General features: G+C 49.7%; 4 protein-coding genes across 5 annotated transcripts; 2 read left to right on the top strand and 2 right to left on the bottom strand.

Annotated features, from left to right (window-relative positions):
- Position 1: 1 nt before the first annotated feature.
- LOC117641358 (diamine acetyltransferase 2-like) lies at positions 2-1,604 on the bottom strand. 2 transcript variants are annotated; one of them, XM_034378612.1, is made up of 5 exons: positions 1,473-1,604; positions 826-955; positions 678-729; positions 387-601; positions 2-306 (listed from the first exon to the last, which is right to left on the bottom strand). In XM_034378612.1, exons 1-5 carry the CDS (start codon positions 1,481-1,483, stop codon positions 136-138), a joined length of 579 nt encoding a protein of 192 aa, XP_034234503.1. In that variant the 5' UTR covers positions 1,484-1,604; the 3' UTR covers positions 2-135. The 2 variants fall into 2 exon arrangements, with proteins under 2 accessions (XP_034234503.1, XP_034234504.1); XM_034378613.1 differs by lacking the exon at positions 1,473-1,604 and having other exon boundaries at positions 826-1,027.
- Positions 1,605-2,802: 1,198 nt separating this feature from the next.
- LOC117641356 (D-altritol 5-dehydrogenase-like) lies at positions 2,803-4,728 on the top strand. Its single transcript, XM_034378611.1, has 6 exons — positions 2,803-3,052; positions 3,159-3,283; positions 3,370-3,536; positions 3,636-3,833; positions 4,127-4,421; positions 4,500-4,728. The coding sequence occupies exons 1-6, from the start codon at positions 2,903-2,905 to the stop codon at positions 4,609-4,611; spliced, it is 1,047 nt and encodes a 348-aa protein (XP_034234502.1). The 5' UTR covers positions 2,803-2,902; the 3' UTR covers positions 4,612-4,728.
- Positions 4,729-5,298: 570 nt separating this feature from the next.
- Positions 5,299-7,651, top strand: LOC117641239. The gene is made up of 3 exons (XM_034378394.1): positions 5,299-5,401; positions 6,293-6,647; positions 6,899-7,651. Exons 1-3 carry the CDS (start codon positions 5,339-5,341, stop codon positions 7,450-7,452), a joined length of 972 nt encoding a protein of 323 aa, XP_034234285.1. The 5' UTR covers positions 5,299-5,338; the 3' UTR covers positions 7,453-7,651.
- A 142-nt stretch (positions 7,652-7,793) lies between these two features.
- Positions 7,794-14,984, bottom strand: LOC117641238 (protein suppressor of forked). Its single transcript, XM_034378393.1, has 13 exons — positions 14,802-14,984; positions 14,169-14,360; positions 14,024-14,056; positions 11,589-11,686; positions 11,364-11,517; positions 11,046-11,279; positions 10,751-10,942; positions 10,478-10,669; positions 9,965-10,378; positions 9,506-9,594; positions 9,273-9,430; positions 9,064-9,192; positions 7,794-8,982 (listed from the first exon to the last, which is right to left on the bottom strand). The coding sequence occupies exons 1-13, from the start codon at positions 14,823-14,825 to the stop codon at positions 8,765-8,767; spliced, it is 2,127 nt and encodes a 708-aa protein (XP_034234284.1). The 5' UTR covers positions 14,826-14,984; the 3' UTR covers positions 7,794-8,764.
- Positions 14,985-16,913: the final 1,929 nt, after the last annotated feature.

Below are 16,913 nucleotides of genomic sequence, written 5' to 3' on the forward strand. Positions count from 1 at the left end.
CTTCAATATTTCACTTTTATTTTTTTACCTCTTCACATGATTCAAAGAGCACATAATGCATAATATCACAGAGAGTCAATGAACAATTTTTATACCTCAATTTTTTATTTTTTTTTAAGAAGAGGAAAAGCTCAATTATTTACTTTTTCCTGTGAGAGTCTTTAGGCAGTCATTTCCCAGGTGATAAAGATGCCAAGATCCCTCTTCTGTGATGTCACGAGCTCCTCTTGCTTTGTAGAAATCTTGAGCTGGGTTCCAGTCCAAGACAACAAAATCCATGTCAACACATTTCATCTCAACTCCTTTCTGCAATCAAGACCACACACAGAAATGAGATAAATTGGAAGGTGTTCTGAGCTCATTTTAAGAGTGAGGATGCAAAGTACCTGAACAACTTTCTGGAATAACATGTGTCCAACGCCTTTCCCTCTAAAAGTCTCAGTTACATAAATGTCCTCAAGGTACATTTTACGACCAGTCAATGCGCCATACGCATAGAAGTAAATAGCGTAACCAATAAGTTTTGATGAATCGTTGGGATCATCCACAACATAGCAGTAGAAAAGTGGTGGTTTAACATCAAATGAATCACGTTCTAGATCTGGAAAATAAAAAACTAAGTTTTATGACTTACTTCTCCGCAGTATGAGGCAGTGAAAAGAAAACATCAAACATACCTTTCTCATCTATTCGGGGTCCATCAGGCATTTTTTCAAAATCAGCTAGTTCCTACAGTAAAAATTTTAAAAAATAATTAGAATGACAGTATTGAAATTTTCTGCGAAACATATTTTGGTTTAGGTCTTCTGCTGTGTTTTCCCATACCTGAATGAGACGGCGCACCTCCTTGCAGTCCTCCCGTCTGGCGTCTCTAACTGACAGCGTCGCCATGGCGGTCCGCACAGAGGAAGGCCGCGCGGTTAGAAATCCTGCGTCGATTCGACTGGAATGCGCGCTGGAATCGTCAAAGTTTATGTTGTTATCACGGGCGACATAACCTCACACCTCATGTGATATGAGTCTCCCCCCCCCCCCCCCCCCCCCCGGAGTGCGAGTCGACAGCAACACGTGGCGCCGCGCGCGGCGGTCGGCGTCAGCTAGAGCGCCCGCACCGCGCCGTGCGTGCCCGTGCGCCCACCGGGGAAGTGCCACGAACTTTACAGCTTGCTTTATGGAGGAAGGGCGCGATGGCGCGATGAAATGTGGAAAAACGGGTTGGCTCGACTCCATCGCACGCGGCGCATAGCGGAGCATAGCCGAGCGCACTTAGAGGCTGACCGCGCCACTGGGTGCGAATATAAATAAACAGTCGTTTATCAAAGTTTATCGCGAAATGTGAGAGCAGGCTCCGGGCGGGTGTTGCAGTGCAGCGCACCATGCACCGTGCACAACAAGAACGCCGCTGATTCATATCGAATTGCGCGGGACACAAAGTCATCGAGTTGATACTTTTTCCAAATGTTGATACTCACAACATAGCCATTAAATTGTGTTGACAAAAAATAACATGTTGCGGAGAGGATTATCACGTCTGTGAGAGTGAGAGTGTATCTGTGTGTCACCCGAGCAAAACAGATGGAAGTATCAGATGCCGGTCTTTTTACGCTGTTATGTTTGTTTGGGCGGAGAAAACAGCGAGGAGTGCGCGCGGCCGAGCAGCCGAGGAGGGCGGCGGGGAGCCGGCAGCGCTCGCGCGTCTCTCCCGCGCCTCCGTGCGGTCGCGGGTGGTCACGGGGTCACGGGATCGCGGTGCGGCTAGATAGGCCTGGTTATCGGCGCTTCGGGGGGCTTTCAAGCTTCTGTTTTCAAAAATGACATTTGAGTGGGTGCACTCAAGGACGGAGCCGGACGGAGCCCACTCGAGAGAAGAAAAAACAAGGAAAGCTTCATTTTGTCGCTCGGCACGGCAAAGTCGCAAAGTCAAGTAGGGTAAATATATATCGATCAGCAGCGGCCTGCGTGTCCGAGGGCAGCAAAAAGTGAGTGGCTGCCGCTGTGCGGTGGGGCGTTGCTGGGGATGTCCGCTTACAGCTTGTACACACTAAATGTTTGTGTACTTTCATATTCCGTAACTTACACCTGCACAAATACGTACTTATAAACAAAATGTCCGAGAGCGTTTAGTGTGTACGCAGGTGAAAAACTGGTGGGCGCGAATTCGACGAGGGCAAGCGCTTGTCGTTCCACCGGAAAGTTTGCTTTGACACTCGTTGCGTGCGACAAGCAACAATCGCGTGGCACGTTTTGAGTCGAGTCACGACATTACACGTATCGAGAACAAGTGTTGCAGAGCAGAGCAACCTATAACACCACGCCAACGACGAGGACCCGCTACTCCAAGGAAAGAAATACCCATCCGATGAATCACATTGTTTTCGGAAAGTGAGGACGAGGACCTGTATCTACTGCCGCGAGAGAGGCCGCTCCGATTTCGAAGCTGCCTCGAAATCAACACGCAAGGAGTACCTGTCCTGGGACAGGTAGCCTTTGCGTGTTGGTTGTTTCAACGACCCCTTATCTGCAGATTGGCTTTTCGATCTCTATCATCTCGAGGGAAACTCCCGCGCTTCTCCACGGCGTTTCCGTGAAGGGGCGCCCTCCCCATGTCTCCCTCTCCCCAGCGCGGCCGAGGGCTGCGTCCGAGGGGGCACTGTCTGGCCGGCAGCCTCCGTCCCGCGGTGCGCGGTGCGCGGTGGCGCGGTCACTTGCCCTCGCCGGGCTTGCCGGCTTGCCCTCGCAGCCCCCTCCTCGCACGCAGCCCCGCGATAACGCCAACGCCCCCATTGGAGGACACAAAAGGACGGGGCAGCCGGGCCATGGCTGAGGCTGCAGCCCGCGATCAATCCACGACGGACAGCCCGCCGCACCGCCAACGCACCGCAGCATCCCCAGCGACGACACCATGGCCACCATCGAAGCGATCGTGTTCGACCCCAAGGCGAAGAAGCTGAGCTTCGGCAAGGTGGACATGCCGTCGCCGCCCGACAAGAACGAGGTCATCGTCAAGGTGGCCTTCGCCGGCATCTGCGGCACCGACCTGCACATCATCGACGTGAGTGCCGGCACGCCCGAGGGCACGCCTTGGGGCACGCCTTGGGGCACGCCCCCGCCATCCCCCGGCCGCCCCCTTGCTGACCATCCCCCTGACGTCGTTGCAGGGCGAGTTCCCCTGCAAGGCCTCCCCCTTCATCCTGGGGCACGAGTTCAGCGGCGTGGCCACCGACATCGGCACCGGCGTCACCCACATCACCCGCGGTGACCGCGTCGTCGTGGACCCCAACAAGTAAGTGGCGGCCTTGGTCTTGGGGCACGGTTCGTAGCAAAACGGCCGAGAGCATCGCGTTGACGCCCCGCCCCGTTGCATTGCAGTGGCTGCAATGTGTGCCAGCTGTGCTCCGGCGGCGACTACCACATGTGCCAGACCGCCGCCATCAACAACACCGTCGGCATCTTCAAGGATGGCGGCTGGGCGCAGTACTGCAAGGTCCCCGCCGACCAGGTGTACCGCCTGCCTTCCACCATCAGCCTCCAGACGGGTGAGCATCGTCGCCGACGTCGAGCTCGGCGCCAGCGCCCCCTTGTTTACCCGCCCGACCATGACCCCGTGACCTTGACCTCGTGACCCCGGTCCGCAGGCGCACTGTGCGAGCCCATCTCTTGCCTGTCCCACGGCTGGGACCGCCTCATCCCCGTGCCCATGGGCAGCCGCGTCCTGGTGACCGGTGCCGGCGTCATCGGCGCGCTGTGGGTGTCCGCCCTGCACCACATGGGCCACCGCAACATCATCGTGTCCGAGCCCAACGAGACCCGCCGCGGCATCATCAAGAAACTGGGTGAGTCGCGTTGCAGAGTGTGGCCGAGAGGCGCCGCGAGGCGAGAGGCGGTGTGGAGCCCCCGGCAGGATAGGCCGGCCCGCCGAGCGGCGCTGCGCAGGTGCTGCATCCCGGCATTCGCAGGGGCTCCGCTCCTGCTGCAGCCGCAGACCCATTCCGAGAGTCGTTACCGGGTGCGCCGAAACGAGTGCGAGCGAGATAGGCCGACGAAAACGTCTTTCGGAATCAGTGTGCCAGAGTGTACTCAGGGCAAACAGGGCCAGCAGGCTGAGACGAGTGCTTGTGCTGTGCAGACCTCGGCGTGCAGGTGGTGCACCCCGACGAGCTGATGGCCGCCCGGTCCAGGGACTTCTCCTGGGGCGTGGACGTGTGCATCGACTGCAGCGGCGCCGCCCCCGCCCTGGAGGCCGCCGTCACCCTGCTCAGGCCCGGCGGCAAGCTACTCGTGTTCGGCGTGGCCGCGCCCCAGGCCCGTATGAGCATCTCCCCCTACGAGATCTACAAGAAGGAGCTCACCATCCTGGGCGTCATGATCAACCCGTTCAGCTTCGTCAAGTCCATCGGCTTCCTGGAGGCCATGGGCGAGAAGTAAGAGCCTTCCTGACGTGTGCCTGTCGTGTCGTGTCGTGCGAGGTGCTCATCTCGTTGGCGTTTTCACGTTTTCAGATACCTGGACTACGAGAAGTTGGGCGTCCGCGTGTTCTCTCTGTCCCAATACGCCGAGGCCATGCAGGAGCTGCGCAAGGGCGCCATCAGCAAGGCCGTCTTCCAGCTGTGATAACCAACAACGCTCTCCCCTCTCTCTTTCTCATCCTCTTCGCATACGCTTACCCCCGCCACCCTTTTGTAAAGACAAGACAAAAGAGAATAAAAACACAACCCCCTCCCCCACAAAGCACGTCTCCATTCATTTGCCCCTTTGGTCGCAACGTGCCGCCAGGCCAGCCGCTGGCCCGTGCCGCCAGCAGGTTGATTCCGAGCACAGGTGTCACTCAGTCTCTCTCGCACCCGTACGCGACGCCCCATGAGTGCGAGAGAGACAGCGACGAAAGCGGAGCTCGGAATGAGTCTGCTGGCCGAGCCGCCAAGCCGGCCCATCCAGCGCCAGCATGGCCAGCATGGCCAGCATGAGATGAGGCAGATGATGTTGATAGCGTCGATAACGCCCACGCGGCGTGGCCGGCCGGCCGGGCCTTCCGACCTTCGGGCTGCGTTCCAAACGCTCCGCCATGCTCCGCGCTCGCTCGTCTCTTCGAACGGCGCCGCGGCGGCCGGCGGGCCGATTCGAACACACCCCCGGCCTGGCTGCGGCATGCCTGTGGCTGGTGCCTATGGCCGCCTCTGGCATGCAGCACGGCACGGCTTCTTTTTACACGCGGGACCGGCAGGAACGGACCAGCCCAAAAAAAAAGGGCGTCCGAAACTGACCAGCGTCACCGCGGCCCGCGATCCGCTCCAGTACGGCGGCACCCACGCGACGTGGTGCACATCATACAAACAACACCATGATGAGCCTCGTCGTCCCCGTCGCCCTGGGGCTGGGGCTCCACGCCGCCCTCACGGCGCAGGTTGGTGCTGGTTGGTGCGGGTGGGAAGAAGGGAGGGAGGCACCTCGCGGGGCTCCGCATCCCGGCAGAGCGGGTGCAAGCTGGTGCAGTCGAGACACCTAAGCATGATGCACGTCGGAATTCGCACTGGACGGCTGAACCCACTCAGGTTGAAGTGTATACACAGTGATTTTGGATTGCCTGCATCCTGAAATAATGGTGCTCTGGGCTTCGTCTTAGCCTGGGTGCCCCGGAATGGCTCCCCATTGCAAGGGCCTCCGAGACCGAGCAGACCGAGGCAGTGGCGCCATGGCAACACGCTGGCCGCGGCCCCCGCGGCCGCACGACACCTCGGCGTCAACGCCGGTCGCGGTGGCCGCGGTGGCCGCGGGGGTCACGTCCACGTCCACAGTGTCCGCTGTCACGTCCGGCCTGCCCCGTCCCCCTCCATCGCACGCTGCAACAATCGCGGGACGATAGTGCACGCAATAGATAGAGTAGCGCCAAGCTGCTGCGGGGAAAATTAATGGCGCGGACAGCTGGTACCTGCCGGCCGCGATTAGCCCATTGCGGGCGTTGTGTTGTTCTGGCTGGGCCACCACTTGAAGCTCGGTGCGCCTGAGCCCGGGGGCGGCTGGGGCAGAGCATTGGTAAAAGATGCCTTCGCCCTTTCACCGCCGCGGAGGGTGTTTTTCTCTCACGCAACTTGACGCCCGGGAAGAAAGAAAATCGTAAATATCAACTTGAATCGCGAAGGCGTTAAACAGTAACTCCTGCGGGAAGTAGGAGTTACTACCTAACTCTCCGCCCTCTTTGTTCCCTAAAATGATCTGCGCCGCTGCAAATGACGGCCCCCTCCTCCTACGCCACTGACTGCCTTGCATTGCATGTGCCGCCGACCCCACCCCGCAGGCCATGACCGCCCACCACCGCAGCACCGACGACGACGCGACCAAAGCCGAGGCGAGGCTCCTGGCCGCCGCCATCGAGACATCCCTGAAAAACGCGTTCCACCCGTTCTACATCGAGTCCAACTTCGAGCCCGACGAGGACTTCATGACCGGGCTCGAGGGGCTTGAGCTTGGGGGGCGCGTGCGCCGCGCCGCCGAGCCCGAGGGCAACGCCGAGGGCAACCCGGACGACGACGCGGAGGAGGTGACGGAGGAGGAGGCGGCGGGCGGCGAGCCGCCGGCGACAGGTCTGCGGCGATGGGTCATCCGCATCCGCAACGTCATGTTCGGCCGCCGTGATCTGGAGGGCACTGAAGGTGAGCCAAGCCCCAAGCTCTCCAAGCGGACCGCGTGCGATACGGCCGTTCACCGCACTGCCAAACAGGCCAACGCCCTCCGGGGTTGCTGCAGGTCATGTCGCACCTCGAGACCTAGCGGCCTCAACGCGATCATCAGTGCCACGGTCACGTTATCGCATTCCTCTCATTCAGTTATTGGTTTAAAAGTTGTTTGCGATGATAGGCGTTTGTCTGTACCGCCCCTTTGACAGTCCATGGTCCTGTTGCAGACGGCGAGGCGGAGGGCGAGCCAGAGCCCGGCCGCACATGGGTAGAGAGCCTGGCCAACTGGTTCTCTCACGGCATCAAGTCCCTCCTGCTCCGCTTCAGTGGCGGCTGCCCCGAGGAGGGCGGCGAGGCCGGCGAGGCCCCCGCCATGGACGGCCCCAGTGACGACGAGGAAACGTGGAAAACCGCCCCGTCCTCCTCCCCGAGCCCCGTCCCGTCCTCTACCCAAGGCCCCTCTACCCCTGGCCCCGCCAGCCCCGCCGGCCGCTCTCCCAGAGGGCGCAAAGCTAGGCCCTCCGGCCGTGCCACCAGCACCACCAGCACCGCCAGAAGCGCGCCGGAGCCAGAGGCCGAGCCCGAAGCCACGACGCCGAGGCCGTGGACAGCGCTTCCGCCGCTCTCGACGACTCCAAGCGACGCCGCGGACTCAGACAGCATCGCCCCCGCGCCGAGGGAGGCCACTGCCAGCGCAGCGCCGGCCGGCACCGTCTACGACGACGAGGCGTTCGGCGGCTCGCACAACGCGCCCCCAGTCGAGACCAACGAGCTCAACTAGCAGTGCAGTGGACGACGGTTGACCGATTGGCACGTGGAGGCCAAGGCGAAGGTGGAATGGGCCTTCCCTCCTGCCCAGAGTAATCCCTGACATACCTGACTGACATTAAAAAAACTTCCGAGCTTTCAGTATCCCGACGAGTAATCCCGTTTGGCTTGATTGGTTTTCAAATCAAATATACATCAATTTTGGTCTCTGCTTTGCCTTGTTGTGTGTTGTTGACAGCCTCCGCACGAGAAGGAAATGGCACCATGACACCCGACGCACATCAGATCTATGACCATTCCCTCTTCCCCACCTCTATAGTTACTAAGGCAGTATTCAGGAAGTGAAAGAAACGCTTAATGTAAAACATTCACTTTATTTACACAAATAATTTCTTTTATTACTACAAATACAACATTATGTACAGATAATAAAACACATCTTAGGTGATAGTGTCCTTTCTGACTGTCAATATTCTTATTCATAGAAAATCACAATGAAGATGGGCAGAAATATTTGTCAAAATTGCTCTATCTGAATTTCCATTCTTAGTCCATAATTTTATTTTCTGAAAAAAATATTATGACTTGAACCTGCTTGAGAATAAATGAAGACCAGAAAACTAATATATATACATATATAAGAAGAGCAAAGCCAAATTTAATGTCAGCATCCTTAAATAATCTATTCATCTGCTAAGTTGAAATATGATCAAAACCATTTAAAGAATTTTAAGATTGTATCTTGAATAAAATACATGAGCGATGGCAGCTGCATGAGAACTGGAAAATCTTGGAATGTTTTAAATTTGCAGATGAATGCACTGACTAGCTTGACACATTCACAAAATCCAGAAGTAGTAGAATGAGAATTGTACAGTGGGCCACATGCAAGCTGCTCCAGCATTTGACAAGTTAACTTGTCATGAAAATCAAAGAAAAGGCTTTTTCACAATACTTTAGTAGAAGTGTTCAAAGAACAAAAACAAAAATGAAAATAGGGTAAGAAGGAAAGAAACTCTGTACAATTCCCTAGCAATAGTCATAAAACTCTTGGGTATAAAATATTGTGTACTTGCTAGGATGTGATTTAGTTACAAATGATTGTGATGGAACTCAAATTTCTCAAAGATGAATAAACAAAAATTTTACAATGACCACAAGTGCAAATCTCAGTGTGCAAACTCAAACAAAGCCCTCAAGAAAGTTTGCTTGAGTAGTGGGTGGGCATTTCTGTTGTCCCCAGTGATAGGCACAAACATGGAGAAAATAAAAAAATCTCTGTGATTTGCAAGCAGGGTTTCTAGTTTTTGGTAACTTGGTGATCACTACTTGACTCTTTTCTGTTGACGTTGGCGGTAAATATCGTTTGCAGGCGGGGGAATCCCCATGTCATCATCATCGCTGTCATCAGCTCCCAAGCGCTTTTTTCTCTTAACAGTAATAAACCCTTCACCTCCATTTCCGTCACCATTTATATAGTGAACACTTTTAGCCATGTCAAAAAGTTTGACATCATGTCCATTGTCTGCAGAAGGTGTCGAACCTGTAATTTTAGATTTTGATGTTGATAAATTACACCACAACTACCTTATCATAAACCACATAAAAGTTCAAAATATCTTACAATGTATTTCAATTCGTAATAACTGTTCCATTAAGGCATCAACACCAACAAATGGCCCATGAAAACAGTCAGGAGGACACAAATTGGAACACAACTGTGCCACAGCGGGAGGATAGGGAAATACACCACCTAAAAATCAGAGGTAAAAAAGAATAAGTGAAAATATTACAATAAAGCTGTATAGACATCTACAAATTTTATCTACCTACCTGAGACAGGATGATCACCAGGAATGCTTTTAAATTTAGGTTTAAAGGGAACCATTTGGGAGAGATCTGGTTTTGGTAAACTGGCAGGCTCATCATCTGCATCTGCACTGCTTGAGTGGTATGTCTTTGATGCTGTGACCATGTTGTAGCCTATCGATCTGAAAAAAATTAAAAATAAGGTAAGTATATCAAGAAGTGGATGAAATAACCTCTGGAAGGAAATTTTGACTCACCTTAATTCTGATGGTGTACATGGGAACAAATCCAAGAATTTGTACCGGTCTACGAGTTGTGCAGTCTCTTTTCCTTCAAATTCTTTGATCTGCATGATGAAAGATAAGATATCATTACAATCAAGACTTTCTATTGTAAAAGAAAAGATAAGTAGAAGATTTAAGCTCTTTATTTTCTTTTCATATATTTTTTTTGGAGTGTATGTGTGTGTGACTCAAAACATACCTCTCTAAAGGAGATTGAGGTAGGTCTTAAGGGGCGAGATCTTAAAATACGTGGATGGGGACGGGAGGAGGTCATGCCGAAGGGACGGTGGTGATAATATCGGGTCAAAGGAAGGGGTGATGATTGTTTAGAGTTAGTTTTCGGGACATTGATGAACACCTGATTTCATCAAGATTGAAACATGCAGGGGGGTAATGGAAAGTTGAAGGAAACAATGTTGTTCAAATACATACACTCTCCAGGACAGCGGCTCGTCTCCTCTCCACCTTGACTATACTTGCTAAATCTCCAATATTTGATTCAAACTCCAGAAATCTGTTCCAAATTTCAACAGATTTTTCTGCTTCTAAACTGCCTGAAGATAACACTCTTTCAAATAAGACTCTTGTATTGTTGTCTTCGTTGAGATGTGAAAGGTAATCTATGTAGCATAGAACATATTCTGGATTGTCAGGGAACTTCTTCAAACCCAACTCAAAAATCCTAAATGCTATGTTTTTGTCTTTGCTGCTGTAGTACTCCATGAGTGCAGCAGCGACATAAACTTGAAAATGTGATCGGTTATCTTCTCGAGCTCTCTTGAAGACAGTTCTGGCAGATTTGATACCTTCTGCTCTTCTGGCAAACTTCATGTACTGTATATATGCCTAAAAACAAGACAAGAGAACCAAAAAATAACAGAGTTAAATTGCGATTAAGAACAGCAAGGACACATGAGTTCAGTTCACACACAAAGAGGCACATACCAGAGTGGGATCAGCATCTTCCATTTCTAAAAACTTTTCATATATTTGATGCACCTTTTCGTATTTCATTCTTCCTTCTTCAAAATCCGCATATGCAAAGTAAAGCAGCATGTTACTCTTGAGCAGAGAACCGGTTGCCCTTTCAAACACTGCACTTGCTTCGTCAGAGAAGAGCTTAGCAGCCGTTACATCCTGCAAAATTTATAAGGTATGAGCATATAAACACAATAATTTAAAGACTCATAAAATTATCAAGAAATAGTTTTAACTCACCCCTTTTTCTGTCAAGATTTTAGAGCTTTGGTCTAGAAATTGAGCGGCTTCGTACCAAACATCAGCATGGTGACCCAGACAAAGAAGACACTGTTCAAATGCAAACATCACCCTTCGAGTAATGAGAGAAGTGTCCTCAGATCTCAAAGGATTGCTTTTTTCCCATGCAATGTACTTTTTCCACAAATCAACCTAAAATATTAATTTTAAAATGGTAGGGAAAAAAGAAAATTAGAAAAACTTACAAATCCCAGCAAAGCAAATCGTAATCTTCTAGTGAAACACTCAAACTCACCTGACGCAACTCCTCCAACGTTCCCATAGGTGGTACACTTGGAATATTTCTGTTCAGACCGCGTGTGACAGCCTCGAGTTCCTTTGCGACACGCCGAGCATTCATGTAATCTTTTGACCTCTCCATACCCATTTTTTCAGCAATGATGGGATTTATTGCTTGCTCAAATGCCATATAGTCTTTCCATAGCTGTTCTATATTTAACATTGGGTTTACAACGCCTCTTTGATAAACCTACAAAAAACAAACAACAAATGTTAAATTTTATTTTCAGTGTAGTTTTTGTGCTCCCAAAGTAAATATGAAGTGTCCACCTACTTTGCGAACAGCGCTTATTTTTTGGTTCTCTGCATATGACCCAACAGCCTCTACTCCTTTCAGAAAATTGACATAATCACTCCATATGGAGTATGACTGAATGTCCATTCCAATTTTTTCAAGAGCAAAATCATACGCCTGGGCCATTTTTTCTCTGTTTAAAATTAGAGCGATTAGTAGCAGTTCAAATGATTCACTGAAAACATTGTACAGAGATGTGCTTACTTGTAGGAAGCAAGGGAAGCTTTAGTTTCTTTAACATACGTGAGGTAAAGTTTCCACAAATCAATGTTAAGAACTTTCATTAGACATCTTTGAAATAACTGAAAATGAAACAAGAAAAGAAAGTTTTACCATTTAGCATAACATGGTTGAACAGACAAAGGCACGGATTCACATGTGCCCAAAGTTTTAGTTTGGGTTGGTCTGACTGCTCTAAGCTAGACCAAAAATATTACAGATTATTTCTTATATGTTAGTCTACCACTACTTTATCTATGTTGAATACTGCTTACTCTACCTCAATCATTGGAATAGTAACACTTCATTAAAAATATTCTTGCTAGGTTTCTACGACAACCTATCCTCAATCAATTATAGAAGTGCATTCGTTCTCAGGAAAACGTTTGTCTTTGAATGTTTTAAGCAGATAAGGTAACAAACATGACGCGTGCAGGAGTTAACCAATATAGAAACACCACTAAAGACAAAGATAGATCTTTAATAAAAGTCAAGTAATTTTTAATTCCACCATCCCACAAAATATAAAATAAATTGTTTTTTCTTAATGACTGAATGGAATACTCCGACCATGGAACTCAATAAACAGAGCTGCATTTTTTTTAAAAATGAAAGCATGGCAGGTCCCGGTTGGTTACGTGGCAGGGATAATGACGAAAAAAAGAAAAAACAAATCATTAACATAAAATAGGTATTATCTTATTTCTTTAAAAATGATTAAGTTCAGTGGAAACAGGGATAAAAACACAAGTGCCCTTAAATAAAAAGAGGAAGTTGAAGAAGACCGTCATTTATTGCTTGAAAGATATACAGACAAGACGCTCCAATTAGACTGATAAGAGCCATGGTAGATCTTAAATCCTTACACTAGATACCTAGACAACTGGTTTGGGATAAGGAATCAATGGTATTCTTTTTTAACTGATGATTTATTATTACTATGATACAAGACTAGCACCAAATAGAGATGCACAACACAAACAGTAAAATAATAATACCCGATTGGCAATAACAACTTGAATGGATGGTTAGAAATGGGGTGAAAGTGTAAAAACTTATATAGAGAAAAATAATTCAAAGACCCAAAAAAAAAAAAAGAAAGACAGATTGTCTAGTATTTTTTATTTGCTTTAATTTTCCTATGTATAAAATTTGGCTGGAAATGTTTTAAACAGAGGAGTGTGGAATGTAATTTCAAAAGTGGTATCAGAAGAAGCAAATAACAAGGAAAACAAAATTGGCAAATAGGTTTGTTCCTTTGACGGGAAAAAAAACAAAGAGGCTCAAGTTACAAATGACATTACCATGTTGAAATGGAACACAAATGTTTGATGTGCATTCTGTGTTTTAACTCCAGAGGAACTGGTACCGGTCATATTAATGGTTAGTGAGTGTCTCAGAGAGCCTGGCAAAGACCTCAGTGAGAATGATGCTAGCAGATCAGTGTTTGAAAGGGTCAGTTGTCTTTAATGGGGTTGAGTGGAGACAAAAAAAATTGGAAGTCACACATTTTGTCAAATCAGGAAGATCAACAATAAGTACACACTACAGACCATCCACCATGCCTATCAATTACCATAAAAAATCAATTTATATTGCAAATACACCACATATATTTTACTTTCAAATAATGGTATAAACAAAAACACAAAACCAAATGATGTTTGTGGGTGCAGTATGTAGCAGTAAAGCTTCATACTAGTGAGTGTTGATGCACTGAGAAAAGTTTAGGTTACTGTAAAGTTGCCACCGTATCTGGTTCCAAGCTGAGCTAATAAAACTTCAATAGTTTCATGATGTAAAATATGTTTCTTATTTTGAGGTACGTTAGCAATTAGTAGATTTAAGTGACTTTGAAATGAAGTCCTCTTACAACAATAGGGAAAGAAACCCTTATAGTTCGGTAAAGTAATTGAGAAAGTCATGCTTAAGATGAAACAGTAATGAAATTTGTTTCCAGATATGTGACAGACTGACAACTCAAGAATCCTAATAAATTACCATCAAGGATGGTTGTAAGTGAAAAACTCGACAGCCTTTTCATGAGTGCTTTAAACCCAGTGTATTGGTCGACAATAAGACATACTATACACACTGCATCAGTATTTATTTCCACCAAAATCAGAGCAGCATCACAGCCCAAAACTAAATAAGTAAAGTCTTTATTATCATATCATAATCAAGTCATGGCTTTTCACCTCAGTCTTGGAGTATTTTAAACTAACTATCACAGATCAAAAGTAGAATTATTTAAGAAAAAAGAAATATAGAAATAAAACTTGAGGATTTAAGATTTTGTATTAAGTTTTTGGAACTATAAGTTTAGTCCCTGTAATTTTATCCCCTCAAAAACAAAAGAACTCAAAAGAACGAGGATAGAGCCATGTTACCTGAGAGTGAAATGTCGAGACTGAACATACCTTTTCAACTTTTTCAAAATTCCTGGCTTTCATCTAAAAGAAACAACAGAAAATAAGGGTACAAGAACCAAATTAGAAAATTTTCTTTTCTCACCATGGTGCAAATACAGTGAAGAACGAGAAAACAGATGAAACTTGTACTTACTTCTTGTTCAATATATATTTTCCAGTATCGCCCAGAGCTCGGAAATGTCGTTACCAGCTTCTCAAAGAGAGGCCGTACATCGTTGATCCATTTGATTTGGGATTCTCTGATAAGGAGGCTCCATGCTTCGAGGTCATAGGGGCTATCGATGATGGTTTGCTGGGCTCTGTTCAACTTGTCCGTACCCCAATCCTGTTGACGAAACAAATACAATCATGTTATGATCAAAATGGAATGGTTTGAACATGGTGAAAGCCAAGATAAAGATACCGTGAACCAGAAAAGCTAAGCCATTTAATTAGAAACATCAAGGTACAAGAGTGCAGGGAAAAGTAGACATGACCTATTCATGTGTAAACACACAGTTCCTGATTGTATGAAATGTGAGGTTAGAAATAGCCCTACCACAATGACACGAATGAACCAACCACACAAAGCGACCTTGATGCAAGGCCGACTGAGGAAAGGGAAAAGAAAATGAGAACTTTGCATATGTAATAGAATTGGTCCCTAATTTGAAGTTGGTGACCGCGGACGGTTGTGCTAGCTTCTCTACGTAGACAAAGGTAGCATCACAACAAACCCGTCAGCTCGCTCAAGGTTTGGACGCGAAAATCGACACGAAATACTTACTATTTCCAACTTATCTTCCGCCATTCTAAAGGCCTAACTGTAAAGTCAAAGCACTCAACTAGACAACGCTATTGGAAACAATATCAGCTGAGCAAACGATAAATGCTTTCGTCAAGAAAGCGTAGTGGTGTCCGAAAGTGTTGGTTGATTTTGTGCCTTGTCGAAAAACTGCAACCAACAACCAACAACAGGACGCAACGTACATGCGAACATCCGGTTCCGCCTTCTCCGTGCACCGGCGCGAAAGTTTGAATTCTGAAAACGGCGTTATACTTTAGAGTGAAGTGCGAAGTTATATTTGAAATATTTTCGTTGAGGTGGACTCAAAACCAAAATCGAGATGCTCTGATGCCCAAAAAGGCTTGGCTTCGAGCGCGAGGGCACGCGTCTCGAGGCTGTTCCGGTAAGACGATGAAAATTTGTTGGCGATACGAACAGGTTTACACGAAGGCAACTGCATTTGAAACATTAAGGCCATGTAGAAACAATTAATCGGCTCCCAGTCCCTACTCTTTTACGTTGGGTTCACAATTTGGACCGTGCCGCGTGGGAGCCAAGCCGGACTCAAGTCAAGCCTGGAGGCGCCTGGATGGTAGGCCCCCCAGTCGGCGTCCGTGCCACAGGGGCTGCCTGCCTGCGCCTCGGGCCAAGGCCCTTGGCGGCCCGTACGGCCCGGTGCGGCCAAGGTCGGCCAAATCCCCCTTCCCTCGCACCGGTCATCCACAGGACGCGGTCCCCGATCGTCGTCGCAGTGGAATAGTGAAGGGGAGCCACTCTGTCAATGCCCCTTGCCCCGTGAGCGGAGTTTGCCGGCCGTGTGCCCGCCAGGCTTAGAGCCGTTTTCGTCGAAGTCTCAATCGAACCCAAACGGGAAGCCCCCTAAGTGCGAGAGAGACGGAGCGACGAAAACGACTTTCGGAATCAGGCTGCTGACATTGGGTAGTGACGCGGGGTAGTGACGGCGGCGACGCGGTCGTTGTGCCGTTTATGATCGAGGAAGCAGGTTGACCCTTGACCCCGGTGGGCTGGCTTGGCTGGCTTGGCCGGCTTGGCTTCAAGCACCCCGTTCTCTTTAAATACCGGCCGTGTAGGGTCATGCCTCGAGGTGAGTGCGTGAGCCGCAGACTGATGCAGAGAGTCGTTTTCGTCGCTCTGCCTCTCTCGCACCTAAACGGGACTCCCCATGAGTGCGAGGGAGACAGAGCGACGAAAACGACTCTCTGAATCAGTCTGGTAGTCTCCGCCCTCGTCGGCAGCATGTCGGCAGGAGCAGGGAAGTCGAACAGGGAAGTCCCATCACAGGGCGCCTCAGGACGGACAGGGCTTGCTCGCCCGGCGCCCCTCGCCGAGGAGGGGGACGGAGAGTGCGCGCGTCCGCCCCGCGGGCCCCGCGTCCTTTCAGACACTTTGTTTTCGAAGAGGGCATGTTGGCCCCCTTTTCGGATAGGGGAGGGGCAGGGGAGGTGGTCGCGGTCGCGGACGCGCGAGGCGCGAAGCAGCGCAAAGCACGTCGTGGAAGCGAAAGCACCGTTGTTGGCTTCAAGTTGGCGCAGGCTGCTTGGCTGCGCCATGGCTGTGCCATGGCTGTGCCGCGCTGGTACTCGGCGGCTTCGCGCTTCGCGCTTCGCGCCTGTCCTCTACCCCCTCTCCCTCTCTCTTTCTCCCTCTCTCCCGCCCGCGCGGCTGGCGCGGCCCTCTCTCTTTCTCCTTCCTCCTGCGTCCCCGCCGATGACGGCGGCTCTATTTTTAGCCAGTGCGCGGCGCACGGGAATAGCCATGACGTCAGGGAGCTCCTGATTGGTCGAGCGGAGAGCGGCAGCGGTGGCAGCGGCGGCAGCTGTTTCGGGTCGGAGGGGCCGGGGGTAAAGGGGTGAAAGGGAAGGGGAGGGGAGGGGATCCTCCGTAAACGCCGAGGCAGGGCGTGACGCGTGGCGGCAGGGCGTGTTGTTGTACTATCGTTCTCAGAGATCGTCAGCAGGGCGTGCAGAGCTGCCCTGCAGTGGTCAAAGCGTCGACCACCTCAACTTAGATGAGCGCTTTGGAGGCGCACTGCGAGTGGCCACCGTGTCGGTGTGCCCGTGTGTGTGTGCATGTGTGCATGTGTGTGTGTGT

Source organism: Thrips palmi, unplaced genomic scaffold, assembly GCF_012932325.1.
Source record: "Thrips palmi isolate BJ-2018 unplaced genomic scaffold, TpBJ-2018v1 HiC_scaffold_15, whole genome shotgun sequence".
Taxonomy (NCBI): Eukaryota; Metazoa; Arthropoda; class Insecta; order Thysanoptera; family Thripidae; genus Thrips; species Thrips palmi.

Excerpts from the sequence above, each read along its gene's own strand:
- LOC117641358 (XM_034378612.1), bottom strand. Across the intron at positions 730-825 it reads AGGTGCGCCGTCTCATTCAG|GAACTAGCTGATTTTGAAAA; the intron begins GTATGGGAAAAC and ends TTTTTACTGTAG. Across the intron at positions 307-386 it reads TATTCCAGAAAGTTGTTCAG|AAAGGAGTTGAGATGAAATG; the intron begins GTACTTTGCATC and ends TCTTGATTGCAG.
- LOC117641356 (XM_034378611.1), top strand. The coding sequence starts at position 2,903 with ATGGCCACCATCGAAGCGATCGTGTTCGACCCCAAGGCGAAGAAGCTG. Across the intron at positions 3,284-3,369 it reads GTCGTCGTGGACCCCAACAA|TGGCTGCAATGTGTGCCAGC; the intron begins GTAAGTGGCGGC and ends GTTGCATTGCAG. Across the intron at positions 3,537-3,635 it reads CACCATCAGCCTCCAGACGG|GCGCACTGTGCGAGCCCATC; the intron begins GTGAGCATCGTC and ends CCCGGTCCGCAG.
- LOC117641238 (XM_034378393.1), bottom strand. The coding sequence starts at position 14,825 with ATGGCGGAAGATAAGTTGGAAATA. Across the intron at positions 11,280-11,363 it reads AAATAAGCGCTGTTCGCAAA|GTTTATCAAAGAGGCGTTGT; the intron begins GTAGGTGGACAC and ends TGTTTTTTGTAG. Across the intron at positions 8,983-9,063 it reads ATTACGAATTGAAATACATT|GTTCGACACCTTCTGCAGAC; the intron begins GTAAGATATTTT and ends CTAAAATTACAG.
- LOC117641239 (XM_034378394.1), top strand. The coding sequence starts at position 5,339 with ATGATGAGCCTCGTCGTCCCCGTCGCCCTGGGGCTGGGGCTCCACGCC. Across the intron at positions 5,402-6,292 it reads ACGCCGCCCTCACGGCGCAG|GCCATGACCGCCCACCACCG; the intron begins GTTGGTGCTGGT and ends CCCACCCCGCAG. Across the intron at positions 6,648-6,898 it reads TGATCTGGAGGGCACTGAAG|ACGGCGAGGCGGAGGGCGAG; the intron begins GTGAGCCAAGCC and ends GTCCTGTTGCAG.